The 22,786-nt window shown below is 40.7% G+C and overlaps 1 protein-coding gene across 1 annotated transcript in view; it reads right to left on the reverse strand.

The window, feature by feature from the left end:
* Positions 1–22,786, reverse strand: part of ADSS2 (adenylosuccinate synthase 2) — a 36,315-nt gene that overhangs the window by 11,660 nt on the left and 1,869 nt on the right. The window contains exons 2-5 of the mRNA XM_072331572.1: positions 6,822–6,924; positions 5,604–5,672; positions 4,807–4,857; positions 2,672–2,738 (exon numbers count right to left, since the gene is read on the reverse strand). Coding sequence (XP_072187673.1) covers positions 2,672–2,738; positions 4,807–4,857; positions 5,604–5,672; positions 6,822–6,924 — 290 coding nt within the window. The remainder of the gene's footprint in view (positions 1–2,671; positions 2,739–4,806; positions 4,858–5,603; positions 5,673–6,821; positions 6,925–22,786) is intronic.

Raw genomic sequence — 22,786 nt, forward strand, 5'->3', positions numbered from 1 at the left:
TTTAACAACACCAGATACTTCTAGCAGTTAACTGTTTCTGAACATCACTGCTCATAAGCATGAAAATATTCACATTCTACATACTCCTGTTTTCAGACCAGTAGCTTTTTGTATTTCAATCAATTTTATTTACCTATTTTTACATAAATCCCAGTCTTTCTACCCAAGGAAACAAATCCTGAAATAGTATCCTGAAATGCTATGAACTAAACCAGACCATACTCCTTCCACCGTGCCAATTTTATGAAGAGCTAAAGTAAAATTCAAAGAGCAGTGATCTCAAATCTTTGTGAGAGATACTTCACTTAATTCTGAAAGTCTCAGTTGGAGCCTGGAAAACAAATTATGTCAAACACGAGTGACATCGGTGCCCAAGATACTGCACATATAAATATGCTGTACATACATACAAAACTGTATGTGATTCTGAATACTAAATTACTGCTCTTACCCCACCCTGACTACTCGTTCTTAAGATGGCCTGCTTAATATGAGCAACAGTCCCATATCCATTCTGAAAGACTGCAAAATAAATCTCATTTTTACTGTTTAATATTATATGCATCCTTTCAGCTGATACTAGAACAGCAAGAACACCAAATTTAAGTTTGCTTAAGTTTGATTCCTTTAAACTGCCTTGAAGGTCGTAACATAATTGAAGAGGGACTCCATTTTAAGTAGAAGGTACAAGCTAATCCCAAGGTCACATCTAAACTCTATATTAAAAGGTAGCAACTGTTGGCAAGTAAACTGAAATACATTCACAATCAGTACTTAATTCTTTTTATCTGGACCACTACAAGCTTGAGGTAGATTCAAAAGAATAACCTTGGAAAAAGTAAACCAACAAACGCTCTGATTAGACTGATCTCAGGGTGTGATACGTTTGTCTGCAGTCCAATATGAAAGACATTCCAATCAACTTTGCCTAACATAGCATTGTTTCAATGCATCAGGAAATTGTGGCTTTAAATAATTGGCTTTAGCCTCCATCTCAATTCATACCCCTCACAGATAATTTTTTTAAGAGGAGTTAGTTTCTATTTATTAAGACAGATCAATTCATAAAATAGTTAAGCTTTTAGAAGGCATTATTTATTGACATTACAAAACTGTATACGTGTAATATACTTCTCTATTAGATTACCGTTTCTACATCCTTTCTGCAAGAGAAACTTTAGGAACTACATCTGAACAGATAGAAATATTCAGATAAAAATTAAACTTACTATTTGTAGTACTCAACTCTGAAGTGTTAGACACAAAATAAGTTTAATACAAAACATGCTATGTAGTCAAATCTACAGCTAAACATGCTAGCAAGCTCCTCCAGATTTCTTCCTCCCACAGGCAGAAGTTTTCCGATGATCAGTTTCTGAGATCCTGTGTTTAGCCAATCTGTAAAATACTTCCCCCACTACAGTCATTTACCGTTAATATTTTGGAATAAGTAGATAGCTTAATGCTTTTAATCCATCAGAAGATTTAATAAGTTTGAGAACTGTACCATCACTGCAGAACTTCAAGAACACAATAAGGCTAATGGGAAGAACAGACACACCACTTTTAACAGTGACTTAAACCTTCTTAGCTTTAAATGTAACTTTTTTAGAGGCCAAAGCTCTTTAAAATGAATTAATTCATGAAGGTGTTCCTTACTTTACTGTGCTTTCCCTTACAATCTTTAATGTTGACTAATGGAAGTAGCTCCATCTCACAAGTAGCTCAGTGACTCTTGGTATTTTTAAATCACAGACATTACCATACAGCAGTTTGAGCTTACACTCCACAGTCACTCCTCTAGAACAGCTGATATGAAAATACAGACTCATAAAAAAATATATATACACATACTCCATTTGCTTTTTAATTCCTAAGAGAACAGGTAACAAGTCAGCTGGTACTGCACAGTCAAGTGTGAAAACAACCCAATCTAAAGAACAACTGAGAAGTTACTATGCAGTAGCAACCTGTGTGAAGCAAGATGTGCCCAAATCAGACACTCTGAAAGGTTAATGTCATGGATGATAATGCTTTACAGGTCTCAGTAAGGAAGACTAAATTGTTTTTCATCCATGCAGAGAGATCAAATTTATTGGTACATTGGAAGTCCTGCTTTACTTGCCAGCTGTAGACTCTTCACATTTAATTCTGCCAGCTCTTCCCATATTCCCAAGAACTAGTGAGCTACTTAGAAATCATATAAGAAACACTGCATCTGCTTTCCAAAACTTTCAAAACCCTTGGGAAGCCAGTAGCAACATGAACTAGGCAATATGAACATGCAATTCTAAAAATGAAGCATCATAAGAAACTAAATTAGTCCTATCAGACCTTTCAGTTACTCGAAAACAATAAATTGGTACTTTTAAATGTATATTTGTAGCAACATATTTCCTGTAATCAGTGAAAATGCTAAGGAGCAGGAACGCTTTTTTATGAGGCAAATTGGGAACCAGGAACTTTTCCAGAAAGCAAAATATCTAGATAAAACCCTTACATTAGGAATATAAGATGTTGCTCGCCTCTGCAGAACAAAAGAAAGAACAATTCCAGAACATTCCACATAACAGACTTACAAGGAAACATTTAAAATTCAATGACAATCAGTAATGAAAATCCAATACATCAATTCATATGTTTGTACTAAGCCAACCATAAAAGTACCTACTTCTTTCCTGCTTGTTCTTGCCTTTGTTGTTCTTGGATGCCATCAGCAGCTTGGTGGAAATCAAATACTAAGAAAATAAAAATAACTTCCGTAAGCATAAATTTTGCATGAAACAAACAACCGTATCAATAATGCTCTGTTCAAACCAATTTTAGTCGTGTTCATCAATATAGAAAAAAATATATATACACACACGAATGAGAGGGAAATAAAATGACCAGAGTTTTTCCTTCTGCTTTTACAAGCTACTTTCCCCCCGCCTCCCCATCCCAGAGTTCTGCAGTTATTCAGAGACTCTATGTTTATTTAGCAAAATATCTGCAAGCTGCACACACATCTACCATACAAAAGCTAAGACATTTCAAGCTTCCAGTGGCCCAAAAGAACAAGTGGACAGGAAAGAAAACACAAAGGTAAAAGAAATCCAGGAAAACAGGTCATGCAAAGATGTCATTCTGCTGAAATTTATGATGGGAACGTTAAGTGCGCTTAACCATTCATTCTAAAGATTTTTTGAATCACTTGAATTTTAGCAAGGCTGTACAAATTCAAAAATATTTGGAAATAATAATAATGGTAAAGCTCCCATGAACACCGGTCATGAAAACCAGTGCAGCCATTCCTCAAAGATAACAGAGTTAAATTCTGTTCCAGTTTAACTGATGCCAGCACTATATCCTCAAAATTAAAGAATTAATTTACTCCTACACAGGTAGATAAAAATCTTGCAAATCTTGCTCATTCACTAAGAGCTTCAGCTTCTCTAGAACAGAAGTGATTTTCCTTGCTTTCCTTACCAAATTTACTTCCATGTTTATTTTCACACATTCCCATAATTTAAAGGATTAGATAACCAGCCTGAACCTATTTTTAAGTCAATCTTTTGTTACAGACTATTTTTACAGACTATAATTGCTCACAGACTGCCAGCATCCATTTCAGAGAAGACATTTAGAATACAAACAGATCTCCAAACCTCCCTTCAAAATTTTCATAAACAGAAGCATTCTGCAAGTCCATTAAGAAAAAAGGCCGGATGAACAATCATAACTAGTCCTTTTTACTCAGGACCTGTTTACCCATGAAAATTTCACAGTACCGCCACTGTAATGTAATCACCACAGAACAGTTCCTCTAACAACCTCACCACCCCCAAAGAATTCATGTACAGTGATTCCACTATCAAAACGAATTTCAGAAATTTAGGAACTGTTACTCAACTATCTCAAGTGAAGAGTAATTACTCCAAAATAAAAGGGTACTTATTTTGAAATAACACGTTCACTCACTGAGCTATTTCTGTTTTCCAGATAAGTTTAAAAAAAGAAAAAATCCTTTTTCTCGCTCATGTCATGTGCTTTTGTCTGATAAAGACTTGAAAGTTCCCATCTTCAGAAGATAACTACCACAGCATCAATAACTCTATTTCCTAATACATGCAGTTATACTGCTATTATCTCACAAAAACTATTTTACAGCAGGAATTTATGAAGTGAAGACAGTCTAGGAGAGATAAAGGAAAACCTTCTAGCACTGAAGCACTGTTTTGATGGTTTGGATTTTTCCAGGCTCTAAACTCAAGAGTCTTCTGGAACAAACTGGAATTAAACCTTGATTCATGAGCTCCCTGAGAGAAGAAATGCCATTGTCTTGATGCCTACAGAAACCTTTCCAAGAAGTCCCTTTTCCATAGTAGATTGACAGTATTTTAGTTGGTAGGGAGCTCGTTAGTTTGCAAGTCACAGCTAGTCACACAGTTTCCAAAAAGAAGTTGATATATTTCATGAAAGGAAAGTAAAACTGTTTTATGTGGAAGGAGGAAATGAGCCCTTCAATGAATTAACTTCTGAAGCACTTTTTGACTGTTTCTCATATCTTATTTTCAGCTTCAAAAGTGAGCCCCCTTTCCAGACTATGATTACGAAGCAAGGTAGAAGAGTCACTGGGTGCCCACGTCACAAACAACTTTTTCGTTATGGTCTTCAATAAAACAAAGCAGCTGTGATGTCAAGCATACAGGGATGGAACCCAAAGAAACTTCACTATAAGCACAGAGATGGCTAAAAATGGTCACTCTCTTGACTACCACGAAAAGTTCAGAGAAAAAGGTAAAAACTAAAAATCTGACAACTTACCAATATGAGCCCTGTCAGAAATTACTAGTCTTTTTTCCCAGCCTTCTAGCCCTTAAAAGACAAAGTAAAATAGTTCAAATTACGCTTTGAATATCATTTTTCTCTTTTAATGTGTAAAGGAAGAATACTTCTAGTCTTCAGCGAATCTATTAATGAGCAATCACATTTCAGAGGGGAAAAAAAAAAAAGCGTAGATTTCAATAATTAAAACTTAATGTCAGCCTATAAAACAGAGACAAATCAGGCTTATTCTGATTCCTGATAATACCAGCTGTTCAATTTCAGCAATCAATTAGTAGCTTTACACTTAGGAACAATTCAGTTGATTTACCTCATTTCTAGCAGACACCTACCAAACATGGCCACAGACATGAGAGCAAGAAGCCAAAAAGAGAACTCTGAATCAAGAGGATTACTGTCATGCTTACTTCCATTAACATGTATCATCACAGTATATGCTAAGATTACAAGAGGTAAAGTGTATTTTAATAGCTAAAATACTTTAACAAGTTGTTTTACTTATTAAATTCAGAGCTTAAAGCAACAAAAGCTGTCTGCAGATAATTCATATTTAGATCATGTTCTGTTCCCAAGTTGTACAGAGATTCCTTTTGGCTGCCTACACTTCCCATTAGGGCCCTGGGTCTTTTAGCAGGACTTCTGTCAGAAAGAAGCCAGTAAATGGAGTTCTGGAAAACATAGGCAACCTCTACAGAGGCATCCTCTGCCTAAATCTCCAAAGACAGTAGGAGGTAGCCACAAGCTATTTTAGGAGTAGTAACTCAAGATCTTCTCACCTTTTCCTTTCTTTAAGTTTTTTTCAGTTTCTTCAAAGAGTCCTGGCAAATGAATTACAACACCATTTCCTGAAAAGAAACATCACACAAAGTTTAATGAATCATGTTGAACACAGAAAAATAACATTTCAATCAATTCAAAGACACTTCATGTTCTGTAAACAGCATATTTTATATATTACAATACTCGTTTAAGAAATTAATCTATAAAAGACTGATTTATACCCAATGTGTGCCTTACTAAGAAGCTCAAACTTTCAATTTAGATCAGAACTAGCAGTTTCAACACCTATGGAGCCATTCAGAACACAATTTCCTCTTCCTCATTTCTAAAATTAACTTCCTTTTTTATGCTTAATTTTAATCACACAATAGTTTTAAAGGTATTGCACATTCCTAACATCATTATAAACATTAGCACTCCCTCAGGCACTCTTCACCTGTGAAGACACAGAATATTCCATGTAGAGAGTTTGGGTTATTAACAAAATAGAGAAAATAACATTTAAAAGTCCCATCAGAAGCAAACTTGCTTTCCTACCGGAAACAGAATTGCCACACTGTTACACTGCTCAGAAACAGACTACGCAATTAACCAGTATTGGCAAGAGCTTTAAGAAGCACTTCCATACACCAGAACTGAACCATCTGTTTATTAGTTGTGTATTAGTATGGAGCAACAGAGGACAGCCTAAACCTCCTTCTGCAAAGCAAACAAACCTTAGGATCCTGACATCACTTAGTACTGTCACTGGCCCAAATCTTGAAGAGACCTTTTGACAACATCTACACAGTATATGAATCTTCTCAGATTCAACATTCCTTTTGCAACCCAATGGAAAAGGAAGAAAGATCTATGTGGCTAATGGTACTGGTAGTCATTTACAGAGGCTGAAGAATAAAATAGAAGAGGAATTGTGAGGGGAAAAAAAAAAAGTCATTGATAGGAAGAAAAAAAGAGAGAAAGAGAAATGAAGTGCTTGGCAGTTAGCAGTTTGCATTCATGGAACAATAACAACAAAAGTGACCTATTGAAGACAATAAAAGTAACATCCACAGTCCAAAGTTCTGTTTTTACAAGCAAAGCTCAAGTCTACAAGACTGAGGGAACAAAAAGTCTGGTTTTTGTCTAACCTTGAGTGTATTTTGTTATTTTATTATGTCAAAAGTTTGAAACTACATTATTGTCTGGTTTTGCTTCAGAGATCTCCTACTCACCAATGAATGCAGTGACTTTTGGGTTGATAATCCCACTTGGCAGAAGATGGAAGTCATATTCCACAGAGTCCACAACGACTGTGTGTCCTGCATTATTGCCTCCCTGAGATGGTGAGGGGAAGAAATAAGAAAAAATATTAATAGTTCTTCATACAGGAGACAAACGAAAACAGTACGCGTATGGAACAAACTAATTCCATCTTCAACTTTGCAGCTTTTATTTCTGCTACTGATAAAAGATCTATTACAGACCTCATTCTCCTAGTCAGTCTGCTGAACTTGATTTGCCAAGCTTGACAAATTCAACACGTGTATTATCAGTCAGATTTTGGATGATACTTATGAAAAGTAAAAATGCTCTCTTTAAAAAATAAGATTAATGTATTTCTAGAAATTATTGGATACATAAAAATACTAGAATATGCAAACATTTCTAAAAGCCATCAACAGTTACACTATGTTCCTATTAGACTTATGAAGAATAAACATTAATAGTCAAACTGCAACCTTAACAAAGAAAAAAATACCAGTTAACAATGAGTAGATAAAGCCCTAACGTAATTAGGGAGGATAAGGTCAGCTGTTTGACAACATACAAGTTTGTTTTGAATTTGTGGTTCAGCCTTTTCTGTGTTTTTCCACAACAAGATGAGTTCATTCTATGCCTCCTCAGCCAGTACAAGGCATTAGTAGCCAAAGCCTGCCGTGAAGAAGTGACTCTAGAGACAACCAAGACAACTGTGGTTAAGTTCCAGGAGACCACTTGCACCAACTAATACTCAGCATTTCTACCTTTTCTCACGACCATGAGATACAAGAGCATTAAGAGATTTGTTAAACTGTGAAATACATCCAAAATACAAAAAGGGCCTTGTGTCTAAGTCTTATGAAACTAAAAAGATTACAAAACACCCCCAGTTCTCATTTGCTGTACTTCCGAAAATAAGCTTACGTTCTCTTGTGACCCAGTCATTTGTGCAAGACAAGGAACCACACAAACAGGTCTGTTTGTCTTAACTGCAAGAAAAGCATTTAGAGCATCCTGTATCAGAAATCCACCTGAAGCACTCTGCAGGAGACAATGGAAAGACTTAGCAATCCAAGCCTTCTTCCAGTGCAAGACAAGTTTGTCCTGTGCTGTAATAGTAATAGAAAAACACGAGTTCCTTACATGTCTGTGAATCTAAGCAAAGCAGGTGAAGAAAGAAAAGTTAGGTACAAAAGAGCATCTACAGTAAATTGAATCTGCTGAAAGTGGTAGTTACCTACTTCCTCATCAGATTCCTTCAATCTATTCCCATTAGATCCATTGCTAATAGCAATATAGACAAATTGAACCTGGGGACTGACACACTTTAAATGCAAATTCAATAAATAGGCCTAAGTACAATACTGGAATACTGAGCTAGCAGCAATTTGCCAATAGGAAGAGGAAAGATGAAAACCTACTTTGACTGGGAATTTAATGTTTTGTTTCTCAAGTTACTTAGAAACAACAGTTTTTTCCTAAAATCAAAATGTTTAAGAGTAGAAAAAAATTGATCACTGTATATTGTGCTTAACAATAAATTCTTAGTCTCTTAAAACATTGCCAAGCTCATGGTGTCCTTCAGATGTGCTAACATAAAGTACAGCAGCCAGTCTGCTTGAGTAAGGTGTGCAGCATAAGAACAGAGCTGCTGTTTGTTGGTAGTGTCAAGATTTTTCCCTTACACTGCTGAATGACGTCAAGATATACAAAGGCGTGTTGTTTCCATGCTTATTTGAAAATACCTCATGGCTGACAGAATAAAACTGGCATTTTACCCTTTAAGCCTTGAAGTGCAGGCACAGCACAGCTCACACTTTCTCCAGAAGCAAGCCAGCCACCCAAGTTATATAAGCTTTGTAATCGGGTTATCTAGATTTATCCGTGATAGAGGCTGCTGCCCCTATAAGGGGAAATGAACAAAAACAACGGCAGCAATCTAAGGAAAAGAACTTATTTTACTAAATACGAGACACAATATGATACAATATAACTACAACTACTATATCAAACAAGGCAGAGGAAAAAGAAAGAGAGAAAAAGAGTCCCGGAGAACCGGGGGCCTACTGCAATCTCTAGGCGACAGGCTGGAACGTTGCTGATAGAGCGAGACGGCAGGGATGGAGCGCTCCAAAGCGAAAGACAGGGCGAAAAGAGGGACGTTCCAGCCTGGGAGCGAGATTATATGTGTGTCCTCCTCCTCTGGTGATTCATCTCTGGCCGCGTTGTCCCCTGGGATATGTAGTTTCCTCCAAGGGCTGAGTACTCGGGATGCTGCCATTCCACAGATCTGGAGCATGAACCTTCCACACTTCCGCATACCCTCTGTTACACTTCCACATACCCTCTGTTACACTTCCACATACCCTCTGTTACACTTCCACATACCCTCTATTACACTTCCACATACCCTCTGTTACACTTCCACATACCCTTTGTTACACTTCCACATACCCTCTGTTACACTTCCACATACCCTCTGTTACACTTCCACATACCCTCCGTTACACTTTCTTATACCACCAAAACAGTTCATACCGCACATGATGTCATGATGTAGAATATTGACAGCACAAAACCATGACATTCCACCCCTTATTCTACATTATTACATCATGGTTACACAGATACATGGAATTACTGACTGCACTCCCCCAGCATCAATTTGCCCTGTGGTACACACTGAACATCCCCATCCTTCTGCATCACCCACCAGGTGCACCCAGGTCCCTGGGCAAAAACAGTTCCACGGACAGGTTTGCCATTTCCAGAGGCTGGAAGGACCCAAACAGCTTTTCCCAACATACTCTTCACATGCACAACAGGGACTTTATCTCCTTCTATGGTGTGTAGGGGACTAGATTGGCTAGGACCATCGCGATTGACAGATCCTCTAGTATTGACCAACCAAGTGGCTTCTGCCAGGTGCTTCTCCCAGTGCTTAAATGTTCCACCACCCATTGCTTTCAACATCGTTTTTAATAACCCATTATATCGTTCAATTTTACCAGAGGCTGGTGCATGGTAGGGAATATGATAAATCCATTCAATGCCGTGCTCTTTAGCCCAAGTATTTATAAGTGAATTTTTGAAATGTGTCCCATTATCAGATTCAATTCTTTCTGGGGTGCCATGCCGCCACAGGACTTGTTTCTCAAGACCCAATATGGTGTTTCGAGCGGTGGCATGGGGTACTGGATATGTTTCAAGCCACCCAGTGGTTGCCTCTACCATGGTAAGCACATAGCATTTACCACTGCGAGATCGTGGCAAGGTGATATAATCAACCTGCCACGCCTCCCCATATTTATACTTCTGCCATCGCCCTTCCTCCCAGAGAGGTTTCATCCTCTTGGCTTGTTTGATTATAGCACACGTTTCACAATCATGAATAATTTGCGCAATAGTGTCCATAGTTAAGTCCACCCCTCGGTCTCTGGCCCACTTATATGTTGCGTCTCTTCCTTGATGGCCCGAGGTCTCATGGGCCCATCGAGCTAGAAATAGTTCGCCCTTATTCTGCCAGTCCAAGTCAATTTGAGCCACCTCAATTCTGGCTGCTTGATCTACTTGGTGGTTATTTTGTTGTTCCTCTGTTGCTCGACTCTTGGGCACGTGGGCATCTACATGACGCACCTTTAGGGCCATATTCTTTGTTCGGGCAGCGATGTCCTTCCATAGTTCAGCGGCCCAAACAGGTTTACCCTTCCGCTGCCAGTTGTTTCGTTCCCATTGCTGCAGCCATCCCCATAAGGCATTGGCCACCATCCATGAGTCAGTATAGAGGTAAAGCACTGGCCATCTCTCCCGCTCAGCAATGTCTAGGGCCAGCTGGACAGCCTTTACCTCTGCGAATTGGCTCGATTCTCCTCTTCCTTCTGTGGCCTCTGCAACTTGTCGTGTAGGGCTCCACACAGCAGCCTTCCATCTGCGATGTTTCCCAACAAGGCGGCACGATCCATCAGTGAACAGGGCAAAATTCTTTTCGTTTTCCGGAAGTTCATTGTATGGTGGGGCCTCTTTGGCGCGTGACACCTCTTCTGCTGGTGATGTTCCAAACCTTTTACCTTCAGGCCAGTCCATGATTACCTCTAAAATTCCTGGACGATTGAGGTTCCCCATTCTTGCTCGATGTGTAATCAAGGTAATCCACTTGCTCCAGGTGACATCGGTAGCATGATGGGTGGAAGGAACCTCCCCTTTGAACATCCAGTTCAGCACTGGCAGTCGAGGTGCCAGGAGGAGTTGTGTTTCAGTTCCAACTACTTCGGAAGCAGCCCGAACCCCCTCATATGCGGCTAAGATCTCCTTCTCAGTTGGAGTGTAGCACTCTTCAGACCCCTTATACGCTCGACTCCAAAATCCCAGGGGTCGGCCTCAGGTCTCTCCTGAGGCTCTTTGCCACAAACTCCAAGTGGGACCTTTCTCTCCAGCAGCAGTGTAGAGGATGTTCTTTACATCCTGTCCCGTCCGTACTGGCCCCAAGGCCACAGCACGGGCTATCTCTTGTTTTATCTGCTCAAAAGCCTGCTGTTGTTCAGGGCCCCATGTGAAATTGTTCTTTTTCCGCGTTACGTGATAAAGGGGGCTTACAATGAGGCTGTAGTTTGGAACGTGCATCCTCCAAAAGCCCACCACACCCAGGAAAGACTGTGTCTCTTTCTTGTTAGTTGGTGGAGACATGGCAGTGATTTTGTCGATCACATCTGCTGGGATGTGACGACGTCCATCCTGCCACTTGATACCTAGGAACTGAATTTCCTGGGCAGGCCCTTTTACTTTGCTTCGCTTAATAGCAAAGCCGGCTTGTAGAAGAATGTGAATTATTTGCTTTCCTTTTGTAAAAACTTCCTCTGCTGTATTGCCCCACACAATAATGTCATCAATATACTGCAGGTGTTCGGGAGCACCACCTTGTTCCAGCACAGTTTGGACCAGTCCATGGCAAATGGTTGGACTGTGTTTCCACCCCTGGGGCAAACGGTTCCAAGTATACTGAATACCCCTCCAGGTGAAGGCAAACTGTGGCCTACATTCTGCAGCCAAAGGAATGGAGAAGAAGGCATTAGCAATGTCAATGGTGGCATACCATTTGGCTGCTTTTGACTCCAGCTCGTATTGGAGTTCCAACATGTCTGGCACAGCAGCACTCAGTGGAGGTGTTACCTCATTCAGGCCACGGTAGTCTACAGTTAGCCTCCATTCTCCACTGGCTTTACGCACTGGCCATATGGGGCTGTTAAAAGGGGAATGAGTTCTACTGATCACTCCCTGATTCTCCAGCTGACGAATCAAATCGTGAATGGGGAGCAAGGAATCCCTGTTAGTGCGGTACTGCCGTCTATGTACTGTCTTTATAGCAATTGGTACTTGCTGTTCTTTCACTCGTAGCAGCCCCACAACAGACGGGTCCTCTGACAGGCCAGGCAAAACAGACAGCTGCTTAATATTGTCTGTATCTACAGCAGCTATTCCAAAGGCCCATCGATAGCCCTTAGGATCCTTGAAATGCCCCCTTTTGAGGTAATCAATACCCAGTATACATGGAGCCCCTGGACCAGTCACAATAGGATGTTTCTGCCAGTCTTTACCAGTGAGACTTATTTCGGCTTCTAACACAGTCAACTCTTGAGAGCCCCCAGTCACTCCAGAAATATGGATTGGTTCTGTCCCTTCATGACTGGAGGGCATTAGAGTGCACTGTGCGCCAGTATCCACCAGTGCCTTATATTCCTGTGGTTCCGATGTGTCAGGCCATCGAATCCACACAGTCCAATAAATTCTATTATCCCTGTCCCTCCCCTGACTGAGGGTAGGGCCCCTCTATTGGTTACCTGTGATAACCGGAGCAGCTCTACTGGTGGTTGGTCTATTCTGTAGTTCTCTCACCCGTGCTCGCAGTACAGAAGTAGGCTGGTTATGCCACTTCCTCATGTCCTCTCCACAGTCACGTAGGTAGCGCCACATGGAAACACGTGGTGGAATTGTACTGTTATTCCTTGCTCGAGCTGGGAAGCGTGTGCGTCTAATTGCCGAGACTTCTGATCTTACAGGTGAGGAGTAGTGTTCATCACCTTTAATTAGTTTGATCAGTTCCTTTAATAGACTTCCTTGATCGTTCTGATCTTCATTGGACACTGCTGATACCTGTATGGGTTTGTCACGATTGGTCAATGGAAATAGTTTCTCGTGCATCTCATCCAGCCGGTCTTTTACTTGTGAGATGGCAGAAATAGTGGCGGTGTACAGTGGGGACAACTGATGTTCGAAGTATTGAAGTGTCCTAATCAGTTCACTAACTTCGGGCCTTCTGTTGTGGTCCACATATTCTTTACACGTTGTTGCCAGTGATGACGCGTATTTCTCTGGTGCTGTACTTGTAAGTTTCTGCCATATGTCAGGATCGGTCTTCACATTCTCAGGATCACGTTCGTTTAAATTCGCAGGGTTGTACAACAGTTCCACCATGGCCATTTCCCTCAGATACTGGATACCACTTTGGATTGTATCCCATTTAATAACGTTAAGCTTCAAAGCTGCCTTGTAGGGGTGCCTTACTTTCACAGCTGCTAAGAGTCGCTCCCAGAGGGTGGCATCTTCATCTGAACATCTGCTAATCTCTCTGTCGATAGCTGTGTCTCCGGAAATGTTTCCTAGCTGGCGTGCCTCATTACCATCTAGTGACAGGCTGTGGGCCCCGTTGTCCCAGCAGCGAAGCAACCAGGCAAGGATACCTTCGTTTTGACGCCGTATGAACTCCTTTCTTGAGCCTTGGATCTCAGTCAGCTTTAGAGGTCGACGATAAACAATTTCCTCCTCATCAGCCTCTTCTTCACGCCTCTTAGTCTTTCTTTTTGCCTTTCTCGGTGCCGATCCAGACGAGGTACCTTCTTCTGCTTCCTCTTCTTCTGCTCCTCCTTCTCTTCGTTCTAGACGCGTGGACACCCGTCTCCATTTCTTGCCTTCCACAGGGGCAACTGATATTGCTACTGATGCCTCCCGTGACTGATTAGAGTCGACCTGGATATTATCTTTGTTGGTCTGAATCTCAGATCGGAAACTCTCTCTCTCCAGAATAGTATTATACAGAGCACGGTATGCGTAAGCCAAACCCCAAATAATGTTTACCTCCTTAGATTTCTGACCCAAGTACTCACTTAATTTCTCAGGGTCCCTCAGGTGTTCAATAGTGAAATCCCACGACACTGCGGGTCCCCACGCTTCTAAGATCTTTCCTAAACCTTTCCATATTCCCTGCCAGTCAGCATTCTCTGGTTTTGGAGGAGACTTCTGCATAGAACGAATGTATAGGAATACATATACATTCACTGATATTGATAACATGAACATGAGTATGAGACCAAGAATTAATATTACCTCGGCTGTTGAAAAGCGTACGACAATCTGAGAGTACAGCCTGTACACTGGATTGAACATTGTGGTGTCTGTTAAATTAGCTATTCCATCTGGAATGTATGTGCCGACAATTAAATTATACCACACTGCATATAAGTACCAGGCAGGTGTCTCCATCACGGTTCTTATTAGGTTATATAGATACAGAATTCCGCAAAAAGAAAGCACGTATGGACAATATGTTGAGAGGATCATGATTGCTTTCAATCCCCTAAACAGAGCGACTGGAATGAAGAGTGGGTTCATAGCTGATAGTAGCTAGCAGGCCCTGTGAAAGTCAGAGCTAACTAGCTGTGCTCTGAGAGAGCAAGAAATCTCTTTGTTTTCTTTACAAAAGCAAGATAGTAATGCTCAGAGTGAGCAGCTAGCTCAGACTGTTGACAGTTCGTCTGGAATTTCAAGGTCACGCTCTCAGTGAGCAGCTATGAAAAAATAACACTCCTGTAACAAAGCTTTTAGAGAGCAAAAAGAGAGTTGTTGTGGAAGCTAAAAAAGCAGCAGATCTAATCGAATCAGATTGCCCGCATTCTCCACCAAGATAATGTAATCGGGTTATCTAGATTTATCCGTGATAGAGGCTGCTGCCCCTATAAGGGGAAATGAACAAAAACAACGGCAGCAATCTAAGGAAAAGAACTTATTTTACTAAATACGAGACACAATATGATACAATATAACTACAACTACTATATCAAACAAGGCAGAGGAAAAAGAAAGAGAGAAAAAGAGTCCCGGAGAACCGGGGGCCTACTGCAATCTCTAGGCGACAGGCTGGAACGTTGCTGATAGAGCGAGACGGCAGGGATGGAGCGCTCCAAAGCGAAAGACAGGGCGAAAAGAGGGACGTTCCAGCCTGGGAGCGAGATTATATGTGTGTCCTCCTCCTCTGGTGATTCATCTCTGGCCGCGTTGTCCCCTGGGATATGTAGTTTCCTCCAAGGGCTGAGTACTCGGGATGCTGCCATTCCACAGATCTGGAGCATGAACCTTCCACACTTCCGCATACCCTCTGTTACACTTCCACATACCCTCTGTTACACTTCCACATACCCTCTGTTACACTTCCACATACCCTCTATTACACTTCCACATACCCTCTGTTACACTTCCACATACCCTTTGTTACACTTCCACATACCCTCCGTTACACTTTCTTATACCACCAAAACAGTTCATACCGCACATGATGTCATGATGTAGAATATTGACAGCACAAAACCATGACAAGCTTCCACATTTTTGCTATTAGCAGCTATGCTCCAAGGGATTTTGCTTACAATTAAAAGAAGAAAAATAAAAGAAAATCTCAGCACTGTGTGTGATGAATCACCACTTGAATGCACTCTTAGTTCTCAAGGTTTCTTAATGCTCGTTTGCAAATTATACTCAAATTTTAATCTCAGAGTTCAGTTGTTTGTGTTAGGAGAATGCCTACAGCATGGAAAGATTTTATTCCAAATGAGCTACTGATACTGATTGCCTGGTAGAACAATTGATAGGTAGGAGTGTCTGGTCAGTTCACATCCTGCCTTCAGCAGCAGTCCATCAATTTAATTTCCTAAATTCAAACCATATTTTAGGAGAGCACAACAACAGCAGCATTCAATTAAGCCAGTCTTCTTAGGTTGGATGTTAGGAAATACTTCTTTACAGAAAGGGTAGTCAAGTACTGGAATAGGCTCCTCAGGGAGGTGGTTGAATCGCCATCCCTGGATGTGTTTAAGAGCCGTTTGGATGTGGTGCTCAGGGATATGATTTAGCAGAAGGTTGTTAGAGTTAGGGTACTATGGTTTGGCTGCTGTTGGATCTGATGATCTTTGAGCTCTTTTTCAACCTGGGTAATTCTATGATTCTATTCTAAGATTCGAAATGTTGACTTACAGGTAATCCCTAACCTAACACAGAAGTGCAAGTGTGTAGTGTGGAACTTAACTACCGAGCTGTAAAATACAAAGAGAATGATTCATGTCATATACCTAAAGTGATCTATCAGTGAAATGTACTCATGTTGTATGCTTAGATATTGTACAACACAGCTTTGGTAAACAATTCCGCCTACAAAAACCCAAATTCAGAGTTCTAGCAGCAGGGTTCTTGTTGAGTTCTTCAGTTTAGTGGGTTAAGGGTGTTGGTCTGTTTCTTTTTCTCCTCCATTGGCAGTATTTGTTCCTTTTTTCTCTTCATCCAGAAACTGACAATAACACCAACATCTTCATAACTGTTGCCTCTGGGCTTAAGTCAGTGTAGAAACTAAGGAAGCCACTTCTGGCTTCAGTCCTTTCTGTCTGTATTGCTCACTCCTCCCTCACCACAGTGATCCAAAAGGGATCAGTTGGGTCATTCAAGCCAACACTCCTTTGATTCAATTATTTAAACATCAGTGGAGAACTCCTGTGTTTAACTAACAGTGAAAATAAATTCCAATGCTTATGCTCAAATAACCTTCAAAGTTTTATGAAGCTTTAGCCAAAGAGAAAGGAAAAACACAGAGGTCATCTCTTGAGGAACATTCAACAGACTCAAGACTTTACGTTGGTATTGCAATGCAGTATTTAATCCCCAAACCACGTAAAAGAGGTGACATTCTGTAGGACAGCAAAGATGCAAACACCTGGCACAAAAGATAAGCAAGGAACTCCTTTTAAGGGGAAAAAAAAAAAAAAAAACAAATATTTTAGCAATTTTTAAGTAACCTAAACTCACAGAAGACTGAAAAACAGGTCAGCATTGACAGTGTATGTAGGACTAGAAGAAAGCCTTTGAGGTCTGCAAGACCCCTGCTGTACACAATCAAACCAACAGAACCTTTCCATGTAGCTATGTGCTCTCTCCCTGCTCTCATGGCTTCCGAGTGTATTACAGCTGTATGTAAGAACATGACGCTGTAGAGCTTAACTTTTGCTTATTTAAACACCAAGATAACAGTCCAGGTTACGCTACTAGTCCATTAGGTAAGGATACTTCAAAGACAGCTGTTTTTTTATAATCACGTGTCTCTATGAAAGCACAGCACTGCCTATTTTTTAGCATAACTGAGGTTTGATTTTCAGAAGTCAGCAATCTCCACACAACTGTGTTTAGAGGAAGGTAAATGAAAAGTTAGAAGCATTCACTTCCCGTTTGTCCTTTTCTCCCTTCCTTACACTGTTCCTTCTACCCTCATCTTTTAAACACTATTTGGAAAGTTTCTCTTCTCTCATAATGTGTTCTACAGTGCCAACAGAATCAGCCCTCTCAGCAAGGCAGTCCAGAGCTTTGCCAAATTATAAACAATATTAAGTTGTGTCTCAAATAGGATTTCCTCAACTTTCCAGCTGCCACGAGCCTGGGCTCAGCAATACAAAGCTTTCTTTCCTTGATTTTTCACTTTTCCTTGTGGTGGACAATCCTTAGTACTGCTGTTACCTCTTAGGGTTGGCTTCACAGCCAGATGCTGCCTCCAACTTGCAGCTTACTCACTGCTGCCTGCACCACTGCTAGCAATCCTGGGGGGGTTAAAGCCATCAAGTGACACCTAACCTTTCTGCTGGCGATAGAGAAACATGAAATTACTCAAAATGAAAGGTGAACTGAACACCTTTTTTTCTTCTCAACAATAGCAGTTTGAGCAGTTTGTGGAATTGTGGAGCTCAGAACCTTAGAAAGATCTCTTTCAGCCATAGTTTGGAGGCAGAGACAAACAAGACACATGGCCCTAATATATGTTTCTTAGTATTCTTCCAGCATTACTATTGCAGTATGCTTAAATCACTTTCTTCAAAAAGCACATGATCCCTGGCCACCAGTTGGTAATCCCACAATATCCAAGCTATTCAGCATGCAGAACAGCTAAGTATACAGGCATCTGAGGGGAAGGTGCACAGTAATAGACAAATTATCAGACAAGTTCTGTTAGAATGACAGTAATCATGGTAACAACAAAAAAACTACCTATTTAATTCCTTTCTCTAGAAGTTTCATCCCAAAAACCAATCCCTATGAAACACCTGTTTGAAATATTCTGATCTCTAAGGTCCCTTCCAACTCGCATGATACTATGATACTATGATATTCCTTTCAGAGCAGTAAGTTGCTCAGACAGATTTGAAAGGGGAAAAAAAAGAAGTGTTTTTTTCCCCTCCAACCTGCTGAAGAAGATTAAGGAATGTAAAAATCCTTCTCAGTTTAAGTACCACACCCAAGAATCTGCACCCATATACTCAATATAGATAGGCCAGTCAGCACTACACACAGAGTTATGGTAAAGTACACCTATCCTGACAAATATTAAAATATTTGGGTTAAATATTGAATGATATTTGTGCAAGCACCTGACTACAACACAATTACTATTTTTCCTTCACTGTAAAGACTAAAAGCAACTTTTACGAACAGAACAGTTGAAAGCCATATTGTGGAACCAAACCAGTAAAGTCAGAAGAATGTACTAACAGCCACCAAACAAAACCACCTCCTCACCTGGAACCTCCCTGCAAGCTACAAAGCCTTCAGCTCATTGCATGCTATCCAGTCTTAACAGCTTTCAGGGCAGGCCGTGTACAGAGCATGGAGAAAGAGCATTTGTAATATCTGACAGACTTCTTTCCCCCACCTCGGAACTGCATTACAAAATACTGAAGCTGAAATGTCCCATTGTTTGTAGGGGTGCTTAGTTCCTCTTGTTGATTCCTCAGTTTGTTTTTCGTTAAGTACGCAGATACAGGCAGTGTTCCCTAAGTTAGTTATTTAGCTTTCCATAAATACATTTCAATATTAACGTTTACTAAGGAGGTAAAAAAACTTAAAAGGACAAAAACAACACTAACATAACATTTGCTAACTTAATAGCTCCTCTGAAGCCAAGTGAAGCCCACAATTAAGGAAGTATGGACTCTCATTTTCCAAAATGACCAAAGACAATACAAAGTCATCTTGAAATGTATATTAAAAATCCCAAACCAGAACCTTCTTCTCTGATGAGTTTGCTCTGAGAACTCCCATGCTCATGGGTTTGCAACCAATCTCACAGACTTACCTGAAAAATACCTACAGGACTATCACTTCTAGTTCACATCAGAAGGATTTGCAGTTCCTCTATTTTCTTGGCATACAGAACTCATCTGTACAGTACAATAGCCAGAGTGCTTAAATCTGTTATGAACATACCAAGACAAGGGAGAATTTTAAACCCTGACGCTTTGACAACACCAGCACCCTCCACACTGCCCAGCCTACTGGGCACACAAGAGGATTTACTAGAAAAGCAGACTGAAATTACTATTAAAAGCATATTGTGAGGGCTCCAATACTGATATTAAAATTGTTTAAAGCAGCTCTGAAATACCAGAATACACACAACAGTCACTGCCTTTCCTTGTAACACAGTAATGCCAAGCAGTCTACCTTAAAACTGGATGCCTCCGGGTAGAGCAAAGGCGGCTTTCAAACTAACTCTTCTAGAACAGAAATTAGTGGCATAGTTTAAAAAGATGTTATCTTATGCCCGTATTAAGAACGGAGTCATGCACTTCCTTGAGCTCTCCCTATCGGAGTTGTGTGGGTGTGCATGCATTGATTTTCAGCTCAAAGCAGCCATGGTTGTTTCTGAACTAGTAATACAAGTGACTGCCAAGCTGGGCAATAAGCAAGTCAGCATGGCTTTGGCATCACATAGTTCCATTTAGTTCTTAAATGAAAAGCTATGAATGCATCAAAAAAGTGAGCTATCATTACTACTTACAGTACATATACCCCTTCCTTCATGTCATGTGCAGCTTCTTGGCATTTCAGAAACACCTTTAACAAGGTGATCAGTGTATCTGATCCTGAACTTGCATTACATACCCCAACACAGTTTTGCAACTACTGGACAATTGGCTTCTCATTTCAAACCATATTGTCAAAAATCTACTTAGAACCTCAGCTTGCCGATCATCCCTCCTCTGAGAAAAAACAAACAGAAAATAACACCAAAACATGGATAATAAATTCATTGCTCCACATCTATATTCACGATTAATCTCTTGCTCCTTTATCTCTCACTGTAGCCATCAAACTTGACTATATAACCTATCCTAGGAATTCAGTATAAACAACATTCAGCACCCTTCTTTGCCTACTTCCTCTTAACAAATAAAACAAAACATTAATTTCATAGAAGTCATAGCCCTATTTTCTTAGGCTCATCTCAAAAAAACTCCATACGAGTAGGAAACTGGACTCATAATGCAAATCTTCATTCGAGTCAAGAAAAAAGACTAATTTATCCCTAAGAGATACGAGATTGAGTGAGGGAGGCCAATAAGGCGGAAGAAAAATGCTGAAAGCACAGAATGGTCCAGCGCTACATTCCTTCAGTGCACAGAACCCACTGTTGTTTTCTACATTCCACGGCAATAGAGTTAAGAATGGATATGAATAACAAAGAGTGATTTGGGGAATATTTACAGACAGCTGCTTCTAAATGTAGAAGGCGGCACAGGAAAAAAACATATTTGAAATTTGAGCTGCTACAGAGAACTGCATCTTCATCAACCACGTGAAAACAGTGAGATTCTGTAAGAACAGTCGGAAAGAACAGTAGGAAACCTGCATGTCAAGGTGTAATTTGTTCTCCTGTGCTGTTAAGATCTCCTCTTAACAAGAATACAAGGTTGCTGTTCTTCTGTTTGAAATAATGCCTTGTTGCTGGATTGTTTACATCAAGGAGCAATCACCTACCCACACTGCTCTGAAGTCAGTCTGTGAAGCACTCACTCCCGGCAGGTCAAGGAACTCCTTTTACTGGCCTCTCTCCCCAGCAGCACGTTACCAGCATGCTGATGACCTCTACACAGCCCACAGGTGCATACAGCACTTCAACAAAGGGAGAGCTCCAGCATGCCATAATCTACAGGGTGCCTGATCTGATGGAAAACTGCTGTAGCTCTCCATCCTTCCACTCCCACCTCTGCCAAGCTGGTATCAGCTGAGAAGATGTGGTAAGAAGCTGCAATTTAGTTCTGACACAGCAGGAAAATAGGGTTCTCCAGCATAGTGAGCACGCCTTAAGTATAGAAGACTTCAAAATCTTCTTCATCTCCAAGTTATTGCTCTCAATAAATCAGCTACCTGTAAAGCTAAAACCGTGACCACAAAATGTGTTGAAGAAATGAACAAATGAGAATCACGAAGCAAAGACAGAATGTCGGGTTTTGTGGTTGATTTTTTGCTGTGTCGTGTACAGGAGTACACTGGTGTGAAGTAATATAAGAGATGCATAATGTGTTTTTTCTACTCTTTGTTTTGAGATGATTACTTCAAATCATTTGCTTGCATTATTTTGCCATTCCCATATCCATTAAGGAATGAAATTATAGTAATCAAATTCCCTAATTTGGTTGCATTTTGCAATGTAGGAAGTCTCTTAATCAGAACAATAAATGTCCTCCTTTTAACTTTCCATTACCCACGGAACTGGCAAAAACACAACATACAAGTTTAAACATTGCCAGCCCTGAGGGCAGCGAGGCTGACTGCTTACTAAGAGGAAATTGTGACAATAAAAAACCACAAAAGCATGGCTTTCCTGACAACTGCTCCAGAATTCCAAACCAATTCTTGTTCTGTTTTACTGTCTGGAATACAGTTCAAATGACAGCAGGTAAACAGGCTTTGGTCTGTAAACCTACATCTGATGCTCAGAGGCTTAAGTGCAGAAGTCTCACAGATTATGTTTGCTTTAATGAAAGGATCGTTTTACTGGGTATCCGTTACTCAAACTTAACAGTGGAAGAACCAGTACATACAACCACAGCTGACAGAGCAGCTGCATTAACACTACATACCTGCAGCCCCTGGGCACGTCTTGGTTTTAGCCTTGTTTGTTAAAGTCTGGTGTTTCTGAAACCACATCACTAATTCTGATAACAAGAAAACTTCACATCCTTTGAACAACCTCCAAACCCAAGGTGATATCTGGAAGAAGCACAGCCACAGCACTAGATGTCCTGGCTGTACGTAGGCAGGCACCCTGTTCCAGGTGCCCCAGCTTGCATCAGCCAGGCAGCCAGCGACAGAAGTAATGGGGACACCTGCTACCTATGAGACAAGGAGGTATGGCAAATGTAAATGCATGCATTGCCTCTAAAGGTGTTGTAAAAGCCGTCGATAACTGGCTGTGTTGCAGGGCAGGACCATTTTTATGGCATGTATCTGTGCAAAACCAAGCACGGTGGTAGTATGAAGCCATGCGAGAGCTCCCAGACTTTCAGTTCTAATACAATACAGTTTACTAAGACACCTAAGATCAACTACAGCCTACTGAGTCTGCCAGTAAAGTAGCTGTACTAGCACAGTTTCATAGGAACACAACAGAAATACTTGATCTCAACCATAGATATTCTAGCAACCACGCAGCTGAGCAGAGTCCAACAGGAAGACAGGACCTAGAAGTACAGACTGTAGGAAGCTGCCATTAGCCAGGGGCAGACTGAGGTACAGCCTGTCCTCACTGGCTGTACTGCTATGAGACACATAAGAATCATCTTCATACTCTTGTTCA

The sequence above is a fragment of the Excalfactoria chinensis genome, chromosome 3 (genome assembly GCF_039878825.1).
Source record: "Excalfactoria chinensis isolate bCotChi1 chromosome 3, bCotChi1.hap2, whole genome shotgun sequence".
In the NCBI taxonomy this organism is placed as follows: Eukaryota; Metazoa; Chordata; class Aves; order Galliformes; family Phasianidae; genus Excalfactoria; species Excalfactoria chinensis.